Here is a 15,678-nt window from a genome sequence, read left to right as displayed (position 1 = left end):
ACTATGTCCTTAAGTAAATATATATATATATATATATATATATATATCGTATAATTAAGTGTCTATTTATACTTAAAAAATACATACTTATATTAGAATATATAAATTGCAAAATAAAATGACATTAGATTAAAATACTAGAACATATTGAAAATATGGTGATAATGAATGTTCATTCAAGTATTCAACAAGTTTCTTACAATTTATTGAACAAAAATAAAATGCAAAATAAAAGTTACCATGTTCTGTCTAAGTGAGAGTAAGGACCTAGGTGGGTCTAGGCGGACAAGTCGGGCACCTAAGCAGGCTAGGTGGACGCCTAAAGAGGTTGAGGCTCCATTTCTTAATTTTCAAACGCCTAATGATTAATCGAAACGGTGGCCAACCTCCTAACGCCAGGCCGGACCTAAACGACGCCAGGCAGAAATTCTTAGAACAATAATATATCACAATATAACTCATGGATGAGAAAAAAAAGGAACTTTAACGAAAAACCCCCGGTATTGTTCAACGAAAAACCACATTTTTACACTAAAACGTCAATCCTGGTACTATTTACTTTACCCTTTATTTTATCCTTATCGTTAAAACTCAAAGTTTTCAAGTTTTTTTCATTAGTTTTCCTAAAAAAAAAAAATTGAATAATATGAAGTGGATGACTTATTGGTATACTTACAGGCATTGATACACCTCTTCTCAAATGACATGTCTTATTCCCATAAGGCAACAAAACAAACCTTGGTCCAACAGTCACATGTGACAAATCAACTTATTGGATTGTTAATGAATACTCATTAAGACCAATTCTGTTTGATTTCACCTTATACTATCATCACCACTACTAATTTCATTTCTATATTATAGACATATCAAATTAAATGGGTTTTCACAAGTACCGATTAACAACTTTGTTGTACCATAAGCCTTTCCTTAGAAAATGAGTAAGATTCTCTCTTCTCATATTTTCATCCCCTCCTCTCCCATCATCTCACAAATTTATTTTTGTCTTCTTTTGGTTATTAAAAACTAACACAAAACATTGACATGATTTAACCATAATCATTCAAATATGAGAGGAGGAAAAGGGAAGAAGATTAAGAGATGAGAGAATCATACTCCTTCAGGAAGAGTATCACAAATACCTAATCATTTGAAATGAACCAGTTTCCTAGGCTACATACCTTTCTTCATTAAAAATACAGGTAGAATAGTTGTAGGGTTGGAGGCTCATCACTCATCAGTCATCACTTCAACTTCAACATGGTCTCTATTGAATCATGTTTTTTTTATTTCTCTTTAGTTGAATGAGAGTTAATGAAACAGGACCCAAAAAGAAAAGAAAAAAAAAAGAATTCAGAGATATGAAAATATCTAAATGAAATCCACCAGACTTTGATGGCAACAGTCATGGATTTATCTTACAAACCAACAAACCATGATGTTTGTAGAACATGTAGCAATCGGTCCCAAATATAAAGAAAAAGATTCCTTACTTAATAGTTTTATTTTACAAAATAGTTTATATGAAACGAATTAACCGTTATTACAACATTTTAATTCAATAATAAATCATTATTATTAAAAAAAAATTACACATAACACCACATTATTGATTAAAATATTTACATAACAACAAATTTATTCCATGTAAATCATTCTTTTAGTCACGATGCAACTGCCACACCTTGCAATTAATATGTAACAAGAGGACCTTATTTGTATTGTTCTGGTGGTGTCACATCATAATTGTATTTGGCATGGCTTGCATATGGATGTTTTCTTTCCAAGTGAACATATTGCTCTCTCTCTCTCTCTCTCTCCAGTCATTTTCCACAGTTGTATCGAACCACTGCTTACTTGTTCATCTAGTTTTTACCTGGAGGTAAATCTTCGTCTTGGTAAATATTGCAGGCGCCTCCAGTCATTTTCCAAAGTTGTATCGAACCACTGCTTACTTGTTCATCTAGTTTTTACCTGGAGGTAAATCTTCGTCTCGGTAAATATTGCAGGCGCTTGTACATAGATAATGATTTTCACTCTTGTTTTTTATTTTTTTTTATTTTTTTATTTTTTTATTTATTCCATTCAAATATCATAAAACCTAAAAAAGATTGCGAGGAGAAAACACGAGTGCAGAAATCCCTACCTGTTGTTTACTTGTTCATATGTATACAATTCCAACTCTTTTTGCATGTGAAAAATTCCACATATCTAACATTTGGTCTCTTCTTGGGTTTAAAAATGGTCAAAGAGACGCGTTAAAGTAGGTCGTTTCAAGACATTCGCCTAAAAGAACATGTAATAGATTGTGTAGTGGAAAGCAGTCTAACCTTATTTTGGACCCATTAACATGTGAAACCCTTGACACCATTTTCAGTAACCTTCAGGCTTCAGCAAACCCTGCACAAATTACAGCAACCAGACCACAGGCTTTAGAGAGCTAAACAGGTACCAGTTTATACAAGGGGAAACAATGCAAAATCCAGTTTTACAGTGTAAATTCTTACGCGTGATCCGAGGTTTAGGTTTTAAAGAGTTTACCCCATCGCTTTATTATGCCCATTAGGTGACTCAGTATGTTGATCGAGTAGTCAAGTGATGAGTGATATCGAGACAGAGAAATAAATCTCTGGTTACACAAAGTATTTGTCCATTTTCTGGTCAGAATGTGATGCTCTTACCTCTTGATCAGTATCACATGTAACAAGATCACCATCTTTTGTGAATGTAATTCCAAAAACTGTATCACTATTCACCTTCTTCCAGTTTTCCCAACTCCCTTTTGTGTGAAGCCTTATGATCCAACCATCTCTTGTAGCTGTATAGAGTGTGCCTTCCTTATCCACATCAATATCTGGTTTCAGAAGCACTCCATCCCCAAGTTTAATCACTTTCTACACAAACCCAAAAACTTAATAAAAATTAGAAAGAAAGAAACACCAGAATTTCAAGTTAAAGTACTTAAAACGGAAATCTCACAACCTGTCTGCTAACCATTTCATTTTCGGTTTTCAGTTTTTTTTTTTTTCTTAATCAGAAAAATGTTTAGGGGGAGGGGAAGCTACCCATCCTAAGAGCATACCACAAGCTTCTTTAAGGATTTCAGTTTTTTGTTACCAATCATTTATGGAACGGGCTTTGAGCTGGCTAACTATTTCATTTTCGGTTTTATGAAAATGAAAACTGTAAAAAAAAATGGTTATGAAATGGGCCATGAGCTTTTTGTTTGAGAACTTAAAATGAAAACGAAATGATTATGAAACCTTTAATATGTTGTTCTTGGGAAGGAGGGAAGGTGGAGGGAGGTGAAGTGAATCCGGTGATACTGGGGAGAAGAAGTAGATTTAGAGAGAGAAGGCAAGCAACCATGCCAACAAAATGCCAGAAAATGAGGTGAGAAAATGTTTGAGAGCCATGAAGCCTGTTTGGCGTATCTCGAAGAATATTGAGAGCCATAACGATGATAAATGTGAGAACATTCACAATGTTTTGTGACTTCATATTTTTTATGAGCAACAAAACTGCACTTGTCAGGATAATGCTATACAGAGACAGAGAAAGTCAGTCCACTCGTTGCTTTTCTCACAAAAACTTGCATCCCAAACATGACTTTAGGGTTAAACAGGCGGGATTTTACAATATATTCCCGAATTTTTTAATTATTAGAATGTGGTCGAAGATATACTGACAAGATTTAATGGTTAAAACTCAGAATATAGAACTCTGAAATTCTACTTTTTATTTAATCATGGATTCATGACGAAGAACTGGGATTTGCTATCTCACATATGAAATGTGATTGATAAGATTTTTGTTCTTTTTTATTTCCTTTTCGCCTCGGATAAGGTTTATTTTTCGGGTCATGTTCATATCAAATCGTCAAATCAACCACAGCATGTTCATAATAAAAAGGGAACTTTAACGAAAAGCACCCGGTACTGTTCACTTTAACGAAAAACCACATTTTTATACTAAAAAGTCAATCCTGGTACTATTCACTTTACCCTTTATTTTGTCCTTATCATTAAAACTCAAAGTTTTCAAGTCCTTTTCATTAGTTTTCCTTAATAAAAATGATATGGTGGTAATCTAACGATCTCAAATGGCTTTCAAAGATGATGGGAAAACTGAGTTTGATAAAGTTTTGCTTACACAAAATATTCTTTCTAAATAGTCTTTAAGATTGTCATAATTCTTTATTTTGATTCTTGAGATTTAAAGTCGATAGAAGTGATCTATAATTGTCCATCATCAATCATTTTAGTTCTTCTGTGAGAAATATATATTAAATTGAGGGTAATTTTGTCAAATCAACCCCTCCTCTTAAATTGATGGTTTTTTCAGTTTGACGGCTATTTTTAACAGAATAATGAAAATAATTGACGATGGGTAATCTCATGATCACTTCTATTGATTTTAAATCTTAGAGACAAAAAATGAGCGAGTTATGTCAATTTCAGAAACTATTTTGATTATAAAAAAAACCGCCAAATTTGAACTGGGTTCGGAGTGCAAAGATCCTAATCACTTCTCGAAGTAACCCTAATCACAACAATACACATGATTATATTATGATGAGATTAGCTCTTATCCAACCAAACCAACCCTAATCACTATTCTATTCAATCATACTACTTAACTTTACCACCGCACGAGATCTTACATTGTGATAGGCACACAGCATATCACCCTTTCCATGCCAAATCTCTCATAAGATATAGACATAAAATTTCAATGATGAGATATTCAAGGAATTTACCAAATTTTGGCCAAAACAAAAAAAATGATAGTTGCCCAAATTATGGCCGTGAGTCTCGTAAATTTCCCATGACCCATTGTCCACCTAATGTCACAGAATGATGAAAATCCCATTTTAAGTCCTGACCAGATAGTAAGAAAATCCATGACACAAACCCTAATATATAGCTACAATTTAATTGCATACAAATACGTAGGCACCCACAATGAGAAGAGAAAGAACTTTTGGGTAACGAAAACGTCGATGTAGCAGTATTTTAAATCCATCACGTATTAATATATAAAATAATTAAAACATATGACCATACATGGTTGACTGGAAATGTTGCCAGACTAGATTCCCGTTGGAGGAAAGTTTCTCTCTCCACACACATCTACATAACATAGACCTCTTCTCTCTCTTTCCTCTGTTCCGAAAAAAACAGAGATAAAACAGAGAGAGAGAGGAGAGAGAGTTCAATGTTCTACCACAGTCCATGGCTATAACCGGGACAGACTCCCAGCACCAAACCTCAACCAAACCATCCCCAGCTCCTCCACCAATCGAAGTCGAGTGCGTAAAATGCGCCTCCTGCGGGTTCACAGAGGATTGCACCCCAGCCTACATCTCCCGAGTCCGAGACCGCTATCAGGGCCGTTGGATTTGCGGGCTCTGCGTCGAGGCGGTGAAAGACGAAGTTCTACGATCAGATAGGCTCATCTCCACCGAAGAAGCCCTGAACCGCCACATAAATTTCTGCAAAAAGTTCCGGTCGCAGAAAGAAACAGAGCACCCTATCTTAGCCATGGGTCGGGTTTTCCGGCGGAGCTTGGATACTCCGAGAGCCCTGAGGTCAAATTCCAGTACTACCCTCGGAGAAGTCGAAGGGGTTCGCAGCCCGCCGCTTGTTCGTTCGGGAAGTTGCTTCCCTTCTCTGTCTAGGTGAAAATGGTAAAAAGCAGAGGATTAAAAGGTAAATATGTGAAACAGAGGAACTCTCTTTTTCACTTGGATACAGTAACAATTTGGGATTTGGGTAAATTTTGGGTCGGTTTTTCTTGCTCTAATTGGGAATATGAGAAATGGGTTTTTTAAGTTAATGATGAGGGAACTGATAGGACTGAACATGAGCTTGTTTTTCTAGAATTCCAATGTAAATATTTCATATGTTAATTTGCTTCAAAAATGCATTTTCTTTCTTGTTTCATCTAACTTAGATTATCGTTCATGAAATTTAAACTCAGACCGACAAAGTAGAGACCAAATAACCATTGATTTCTCCATTGTAATTATCTTTAGTGATTAACAACTATTGTTCATGAAATTTAAACCCAAACATCTTTTTCGCTCTTATAATATTTTTAATAATTAACAATGAAATTTAAACTTAAACTTTCTCGACAAAGTAAAGACGATGAATTCTTGATTATTAGGGTTGTGAAATAAATGGAAATAAATCTAGGGCCATTATATAGGGTCAAATTAGATATTTGAGAAAGTGATATGCCAACTTTGTTCCTTCCACTATCCCCAATCATGTTTAGCATGCTGGTTTTTTTTTTTTTTTTTCCTGTACACAGGAAAGTTTTACCCTGTGCTGCGACAGCGAAGCAATTCAGTTTTCATTGCTGGCTGGTCTTCAATGCATGCACCTCATTAAACGTTCCCTTCTTATAGATTTTAATTACTAATTAGCGGTGGTTTAATTGCTAATTAGCTGGTTCTTATCTGTTTTAGTTAAGTGTAATATTGGCTTATTTGGAGGGAATTAAATGAAAATAGGTAAGAAATATCTAAAGCACAGATGGAAATTTCTGACAAATTTCCCATGGAAAAATAAGGAAAACATTTGTTCAAAAACCACCAAGTTCATTTTTTTGAAACTTGCATGAAATTGAAACGTTGAAACAGCTTATTCACGTGTCGTCAATGTTTCAGCTATTCCGCAAAACATTGTATGAATTGGTCCGAGACACGGACATCTTAACATCTTCACGGTTCTGTTTCGTGTAAGTCTCTCTCCCCTCCTCGCCAGTCTGTTCACTGCCCTTGCGTGAGGAAGTCTGGTTTATTTGTAGCAAAACATTTGTCCCTCCCATGTCTGAAAACTGGACATATTTGATCGAATGAGACAAAACAAAGAAATAAAGTGGGGGACAGGTGGAATGGCACCGAATCCAGCAACTTGAGTCAGGTCCATTCAGGATTTGGATCCTCGCCGGATCCTCTCCTGAGGATTTTATAGATCAATAAACGTGGACCGTTAATAAAAAATGGTGCGGATTATAATTTTTGTATTTTTTATATTTTTCACGTAAAACGAAGTTACTTCACTTTTAAAAATATAAAAAACATTTAATTGTGACCGTACGATTTTTAATCAACCGTTCACGTGTGTTGATCCCTATGATCTCCAGGGAAGGGATCCAGCAAGGATCCAAATCCCATTCAAGGTTTCTTTTTCTGATATTTTTTGTGTTAAAAGTTAAAAGAATGCAGTTGGCAAGGCTAAGGTTTGTATCACTCTCAATCAGTCTCATCTCGAATTCTCCTTCAACTGTTGACGTCATAATTTTATTAGGCAAGTTGTTTAGTATCGTACAACCGATAATATCAGTAAGAAACACCTCATTTATCTCTCAAACAAGATTAAAAAGGTGCATTAAAATGATTTTTCTTTTTGTTTAAACGTTCCGCATCAATTTAGTAGTATTTTTTTACACTTTGTTGCTTCGTTGGTAGTTATGAATTTTATGATTCTTTATTGTTTCACTAGTCAGCTATTTGACTTAGAAACGACTTGGAATCAATCATAGAAGTTGTTTTCCGTTATGCAATTCTTAAAGTAGTTTACCTAACGAATTAAAAAATAATTAAGGAATTTTTCTTGAATATAAAAAATAAAAAACACGTGATATTTTTTTATTAGGGTAAATTAGAAAGTGAGTACATAGAATACTCACTAGCATAGTCTTTGATTCCAGTCCATTGTCTACGTGGGCAGGGATTCTTCTATTTGCCCTCCCCTCTATGTGCGGCGTATTAATTTTGAGGAGTGTGGAATTTAATACGCCGGGTTTTACGAGTCTAATGCCGCATACGGAGAGAAAAATGGAAGAATCTTATCTAGACAGGCCGGCCGGACATTAGAACTTCCCCCACCGTAGGATATAACACGCGGTGCTTGTACTGCTACCAAAACTTCCCTTGTGATAGAAAGACATTTTCATCCCCGTCTCTATCATTTGGACAAAAAAATCAATCTACACAACTCAGCAGTGTTAACTTCTTAGGTGGTCCGCAAGAAGAAAATTTGAAGTGTACCGGATCGTGTGATGAGAGAGAGAGAAAGAGAGACGCACTTGCAGTATCCAATGATAGAAATGTAAAACCATTTTGTGAATGACAATGAATTATGCCGAGAATTATTGAGAGAATAGTTGACTTGGCATACAAGTTAATGAAATCTTTAGGACTCTCAGTGCCTTAAGGAAATAAACATATTGGAATCCTAATTACATACAATCAATTAAGGGCCTTTATTAAGTAAATACAAGGAATAAGAGTCATGATAGGACTCTAATTGATTTGACATGATTTGGGTTGATATCCTTTCCGATAATAGGAAGGAATTGATTGAAAACCCTAGCTATAAAACCAACGAGCAGTTCTTGCTTCCATACCACTTGAAACTCACGAAAACTACAAAACTATTCCAATAGTAGAGTTCATTGAGAGGTACTGGAAGTAGAAGACTACTAATTTGTTCACTTTGTTCGCAAGCTTCATTTTCATAACAATGTCTTCTGTATTCTACACATAAGTAATATATAATTGGTCGATCTCTATTTTATATTGATTTAATTTATTCATGATCCTAATATCTTCTTGTTATGATTTCAGAATATATCTTACAAGAAACGATTGTTAACTGAAAAAAAACAAATAGACGTACAATTGCATACAACCGTTGAGGGGAAAGATATTTTTCTCGTTATAACTTTTCTTATTTATATCGGTTGTATTGTATACGACAGCGGCCAAGGATCGCCAGAAATGGCCACACTTGCCCTTTCAATCTTGGCAGCAAAAAGTCAGGCTTTATGCTACCACAATCATTGAACACTTATGATGAATACTTGATCAGTTCACAGATGGACTTTTAACAAAAGCAAAAAGCAGAAGCGCCGCAAAGCACAAAGCATAACCATTTTAATAAAGACTGCTTTTATTTCTCAGAGAAAAGAAAAATGAAAAGACCATTTATTTATCAAGATTAGAAATCTGGCACCCCAGAAACCAATCATCATAAACATCTGTTTCGGGTTTCATTTTAGCGCATTCAAGCTGGCCCGGTACTCGTAAGTTCGTAACCATGACACAGCACATTCTGCAGAATGTACCTTCCTTGACATGTCATGACCGAGAGATTAGACCGAGCTTTGCAGTGATGCCTGGTTCACTAGCCAAAATTTATACCTTGAGCAAGTGGTAGTTCAGTCCCGTAGTTGATTGTACTGTCAAAGGATAAGAATTGTTCACGTCATTGATGAAATAACCATGAAACAGTCCAATGATCAGTGTAGATATTCTAGGAAATGCGTAGGCTTAACGAAAGATTACCATGTTGAACGTCTCATGTATTGTTTCCAGGAGTCGCTCCCTGCTTCACGACCACCGCCAGTTGCCTTTTCTCCACCAAAGGCACCGCCAATCTCAGCTCCATTTGTAGGTATATTTACATTCACTATACCACAATCACTACCATGTGGCCTGCATCGTATTCGAAAGCAAAACTATTAAACACTGTAATTTGAAATTTTATTCATTGTATAATCTAGAGGTCGCACTTGGTGCGATGGCAAGTGCCTTCGCCCATGAGCGGTAGGTCTCGGGTTCGAGACTTGGGAGCAGCCTCTCCATGAATGGGGGTAAGGCTAGCCGACATTCACCTCTCCCATACCCTGCGTAAAGCGGGAGCCTTGTGCACTGAGTACGACCTATTCATTGTATAATCTCTTAATTAGTGTCACTTTCAAGTGTCATTAGCCATTATAGACACTTACCCAATCCATTTGAAAATAGTATTCGGCTTGCTTGTGAAAATTGAACTACTCAATCCTTGTGGTACTGAATTGTTCAGTGCAATTGCTTCTTCAAGAGTCTGCACATTTTCAAACAAAAGCCGCAACATTTATCAGGGAAGAAGCGCGTAAAAAACAATAATGCAAGAGAAACTTTTCATAAGTTAGACCACCTTAAACTTCATAACATAGAGAACGGGGCCAAACAATTCTTCTTTCACCACAGAAGCATTTGAAGCAATCTCAACAATTGTTGGTTGCACAAAATTGCCATCCGACTCTATAACCGATCCGCCTGTAAGGATCTTTCCACCCTGAAAAATAAATTACGTCATGTAAAACTTAAGAATCCATTTTCCTCTGGGGACTGTGTGTGTGTGTGGGTGGGTGTCCACGCTTCTCCAAGAGCATAGAACATGCCTGAGATTTTATGGTTGAAATCCCTTTCTCAAAATTCTCCCTCGACGCCTTAGTATGTACTGGTCCGACTAGAGTTCCCTCCTCTAAAGGATCCCCAATTTTGACTTGATTGTAAAGTCCAACTAGTTTATCCAACACATTTTGATATATACTTTCATGGAGATACTGCAGTCCATGACACCGTACATGCACAAAAAAAAAATTTGTATATATTATTTTCAAGAAAAAAAATCTCAACTGTTATAACCACATCAAATCACACAAATGGAATTTCTTATACAAACAGTTACCAATCTACGGCACGTTGTGCAGCGCTGACCAGCAGTGCCAACGGCTGCAAAAAAGATAGAACGCACTGCCAGCCCAACATCGGCATCATCCATGACAATTAAGGCGTTGTTTCCACTTAATTCAAGTAAGCATTTACCGAACCTCTCAGTGACAATTTGTTGCACTTTGGCACCTACCTATATTTGGGAATGTGGAACTTAAGCAATAGCCACCAGGGTGATGGGAGTTAGAATGTTAAAGGGCACATGTATGTGACCAGTGTACCTTTGAACTTCCAGTGAACGAAACCAGGGGTATCCGTGTGTCTTTTGCTATTGCTTCACCAATTTCAGCTCCTCCACAGAAAGCAGTGAATATAGCAGCAGGTAAGTTATTTTTCTCAAGAACCTCAGCGATTAGCTTTGTGACGGCAATAGTCACCAACGGAGTTGTTGGTGCACCCTTCCTACAAAACATAAACGTTAAAAGTAGAAATTACATTATAAAGTTGCATCTTTCTAATGAAATAATACAACAAAACTCAACGTTTTAGAAGATAATGTCACATAGTTACGTAAGATATCTCGTAGTATAACAATGAAACAGTTGGGATATATTGAATACACTTCATTATTTATCTTATGCTCTGGCATGATTGATTTGATTAAAACTCCAATTCTGAAATCAGGATGACATGTAAACTTACCAGACAACGCAATTACCGCAGACTAATGCAATGCAGGCATTCCATCCTAAAGCACCATAAAAAGAAAAAGTACAGTTGGAAATCTTGCAGTATAAAATTCCTAATGTATTTAGTGAATTATGGTGACAAAAAGAAAAGCAAGGTCAATAAAGGTCGTACCCAGTGCATGCGCTTAACGGACTAAAAATCCAGCACCATGCCAAAATAGTTTTACATGATAAAGATAACTGTTTAACTTATGTTGCAGACTTATGAAGACAAAGGAGAACAAGAACGCACCAAGAACAGCACATGGGAAATTGAAAGCGGTGATGACACCAACTATCCCCAATGGATTCCAGACCTGCAGTGCATAAGAATGCACATCACTGTTAGTTATCGCATAATCAAACTCAATTGTGTAAAAGAGCATGGTAGAAGTTGTAACAATATACAAATTGATTAAGGTTCAAGGTAAGAACTAGCAATGCACCTCAAACATCATATGATCCGGACCTGCAAACAAAAAACAGAAAGAGGGCCAATTATTTTGAGTTATACGAAAAATAAAAACCACTGGCTTAGCAACCAGAGGATGATAAAATAGAAATTGGCAAGAAATATAAACTTTGAGCTCACGTTCTGAAGGTATGATAGATCCATTCAGTTGTCGACTCAGTCCAACAGCAAAATCACACATATCGATAACCTCCTGCAAAAATTAGTGCTCCGGAATCACTAACAAAGTTTTGACAACGATTATGATAAAAGAAGGGTAAATGATAATTCCATCTTAACACTAACAGACAACAATAGCCAACAACTCCAAAGCTCATTTGCTACTCAACAGATGGAAAACATAACAATTTTTTGTTAAAGATATCATATTTTTCAGACCTGAACTTCGCCAATTCCTTCAGCAAGTATTTTTCCCATCTCGAGGGACACAAGCTTCCCCAGATGCTGCAATTTCTCTCGCAATGCGTCTCCTATCTGCCTAACAATCTCACCTCTCTTCGGCGCCGGAAGCTGCACCGAAAACAACATTAAATTTGTCAAAACAAAGACAAGTTTAAACACCAATTATCAAGTGAAAGGGAAATAACAAGAACTAACACTCTTCCATGTCTTTGCAGCATCATTGCAGCTCCGCAGGCCCTCCTCATACTCTTCCATCGACACTTCCGTGACTTTAGCAATTTCCTAATATCCAAATGCAAAAACAACATCATCAGAAGGATTCAAATTCTGGGTTTTTGTGATCGAACTCAAATCTTCGTGTTCTTCCAATCAAAATTACATCTTTACGCAAAAGAAACAAATAAAAAGCAACCATCGATGAAAGAATGGAGATTAATAAAGAAAAACTAAAAAGTTTACAATTTAGAAACCTGATTGTTGGAAGGGCTGACAGTGGAGATAACCGGGCCGCTCGCCTTCCACTTGCCATTGATGAATCCTCCAGGATTCTCGGGAGCCAGACCGATCGCGCTCAGAAACTCGTGCTCTTTCTTGGCAAAACCCATCTCTGCATATTCAACATCTCTGTGTCTTATGATTCATTTCATAAAATTAAAAAAAAACAAAAAAAACACCAAAATTTGAAAACGAAAAAATCCAAAAAATAATAAAAGCTTTTTGTTGATCATGATGAATTACCGATGATCTGATTTGGATTATGAGAAATGGATATGTTTTGGATTTTGCGGTAATAATTTAGCAGAAATGTTAAGAAGTATAATTGAATCAGAGAGTGGGTGTACTGGAACGTTACGACACGCCACACTTTGACACTTACATAAAATCATCGTTATCTTACATGTACACGTGTGAAGCACTAAAGTGTAGTGATTATCACATGCGAGCATACGCATGAGTTTGCAATGGCACACGACTTCTTGTATTTTGGTATCATCTGTTAGATCTGAGTTTTGTCAACAAAGATCTTTTGCAAGCTATGAGAAATCACGTTAATATTAAACGAAGAACAAACAGGCTTTATATAAGCCTTACACAGTAACTGAATGAAAACATGCAGCCCACGTTGAACATAAACCTAAACGTGGTAGAAGACTAAGTCTGAATGAGAAACTGATCCCTAAATTCTAGGGTTTATTTCACCATGCAGTTGAAACTGCTTACATAATTAACCCTAAACTTACGTAGTGGATAAAACCACTACTTCTAACATCCTCTCTTAAACTGACTGCTAAGCAATCAGTTTACATCTGATTCCAAACACACTCCCATAGACTCCCGCAACTTCAGGACGGCATCAGTCTTCAATGGCTTGGTTAGTATGTCTGCTATTTGCTCCTGAGTGTTGCAATAAACCAGTTGCACAATTTCATCCTTAGTCAGCTCACGAAGGAAGTGGAACCGTACATCTATGTGCTTGCTTTGACCATGCAGCACATGATTCTTAGAGAGCTTTATTGCTGAACTATTATCACAGAAAATCGTTGTAGAGTCTTGCTGAACCTAACCTAAGTCCTTCATTATCCTTCTTAACCAGGTTGCCTGACAAGCAGATGAAGCTGTTGCAATGAATTCAGTTTCAGTTGTTGATAGTGTAACCACCGGTTGCTTCTTGGAAGACCAACACACAACTCCTGAACCTAACATGAACAAATATCCTGATGTGCTCTTTCTATCGTCCAAGTCACCTGCATAATCACTGTCTGTATACCCTCTGAGCTCAGCATGTTCTCCCTTTCTGTAAAGAACTCCAAGGCCGATCGTGCCTTTTACATATCTCAAAACCCTTTTTGCTGCTGCCAAGTGCATTTCTGTTGGACCTTCCATAAACCTACTAATTAAACTTACCACAAACATAGTATCAGGCCGAGTGGCTGCGAGATACATAAGACTCCCCACAATTTGTTTGTAGTAAGTGTTGTCGACCCTCTCACCAGTCAGGTCCTTTGTTAACTTGGTACCTGGAACAATAGGATTATGCACTGGATTGCAATTCCCCATATTAAACCTCTCCAACACTTCCTGAGCATATTTCTTTTGACAGATGAATATTCCATCTGGTTTCTGCAATACTTCAATTCCAAGGAAATATCTCATCTTACCAAGATCAGTCATTTCAAACTCATTCATCATCGACTGCTTAAACTTACTGAACATGCTTTCATCATTGCCAGTATAAATGAGATCATCAACATAAAGACAAACAACGAGAATATTACCTCCATCTCCTACTTTGATGAACAAAGTGTGTTCATGGGGACACTTCACAAACCATTCCTTTAAGAAATAAGCTTCTATACGACTATACCAAGCACGAGGGGCTTGTTTAAGTCCATATAAAGCTTTCCTTAATTTGTAAACTTTATGCTCCTTACCTCTCTGCACATACCCAGGTGGTTGTTCCACGAATATTTCTTCGTTGATTTCCCCATGTAAGAAAGCATTTTTCACGTCCATTTGATGAATTGTCCATTCCCTTTGAGCAGCAAGTGCAATCACAATTCGAATGGTATCTAACCTAGCCACATGAGCAAAAACTTCAGCATAATCAACCCCATATTCTTGAGCATACCCATTTGCCACCAACCGTGCTTTGTACTTGTCCACCTCTCCATTCTCATTCAGTTTAGTCTTGTAAACCCATTTAACTCCAATTATCTTCCCTCCTTGAGGTAGATCTGTCAATTCCCAAGTGTTGTTCTTCTCAATAGCTGCTACCTCAACATCCATAGCTTTCCTCCATTTGGCATTTTTCACAGCTTCATTGTAATGAACTGGATCACTACTCGCAAGAAAAGCCAAATGCACCGTGGCTTCCTCTTCTTCAGATAAACCTTCTCCGGTCACATAATCCCTCATCCATACTGGCGGATTTCTAGGTCTTCTTTCTTCTGAACTGGATGAATTTGCTTCTGAGACTTTATCTGATCCACTATTGTTGCTTGTATCATTGTCATTTCCATCGAATCCATCTTCATCTCCTCCCTCACTGTCAACCTCATTAGCTTCACTTATTGTGTCTTCATCATCATCCCATTCCAAATCTGCTATGACAGCTTCATGATGATGCTCATCCCAAACCCAGCTACTGTTTTCATCAAACCTAACATCACGACTAATTATGATCTTCTGTGAGACTGGTTCAAATAGCCGATAGGCTTTGGACCCTTTGCTAACCCCAAGTAGCACACACTTCATACTCTTATCATCCAGCTTGGTTCTCTTGTTGTCTGGGATGTGCACATATGAAATGCACCCAAAAACCCTGAAATAACTTACTGACGGTATCGTACCACTCCATGCCTCCTCTGGTGTTTTGTTTTTTACTGCAAGTGTGGGACTTCTGTTGAGCACATGAACTGTCCAGTTTGCTGCTTCAGGCCAAAATGTCTTTGGCATCTTCTTCTTGGTTAGTAAGCTTCGAACCATGTTCATGATGGTTCGATTCTTACGCTCAGCTACTCCATTTTGCTGCGGGGTGTAGGCTGCAGTTAACTGTCGTT

General features: G+C 37.0%; 2 protein-coding genes across 2 annotated transcripts; one reads left to right on the top strand and one right to left on the bottom strand.

Annotated features, from left to right (window-relative positions):
- The first annotated feature begins 5,234 nt into the window (after window positions 1-5,234).
- Window positions 5,235-5,684, top strand: LOC103400923 (uncharacterized). The gene has a single exon (XM_008339616.4). It carries the CDS (start codon window positions 5,235-5,237, stop codon window positions 5,682-5,684), a length of 450 nt encoding a protein of 149 aa, XP_008337838.1.
- A 3,300-nt stretch (window positions 5,685-8,984) lies between these two features.
- On the bottom strand, window positions 8,985-12,883 carry MF-60 (aldehyde dehydrogenase family 7 member A1; the record flags this gene model as incomplete). The annotated part of the gene is given in 15 exon segments (NM_001294096.1): window positions 8,985-9,255; window positions 9,362-9,511; window positions 9,805-9,902; window positions 9,996-10,136; window positions 10,243-10,407; window positions 10,533-10,709; window positions 10,798-10,978; window positions 11,219-11,264; window positions 11,498-11,561; window positions 11,691-11,713; window positions 11,837-11,909; window positions 12,095-12,226; window positions 12,314-12,400; window positions 12,589-12,725; window positions 12,857-12,883. Coding segments are annotated over 14 exon segments (1,527 nt in total). The 3' UTR covers window positions 8,985-9,200.
- Window positions 12,884-15,678: the final 2,795 nt, after the last annotated feature.

This window comes from Malus domestica, chromosome 15 (genome assembly GCF_042453785.1).
Source record: "Malus domestica chromosome 15, GDT2T_hap1".
Taxonomy (NCBI): Eukaryota; Viridiplantae; Streptophyta; class Magnoliopsida; order Rosales; family Rosaceae; genus Malus; species Malus domestica.
Note: the sequence above shows the minus strand (reverse complement) of the source record. Positions and strands in the feature narration are given on the sequence as shown.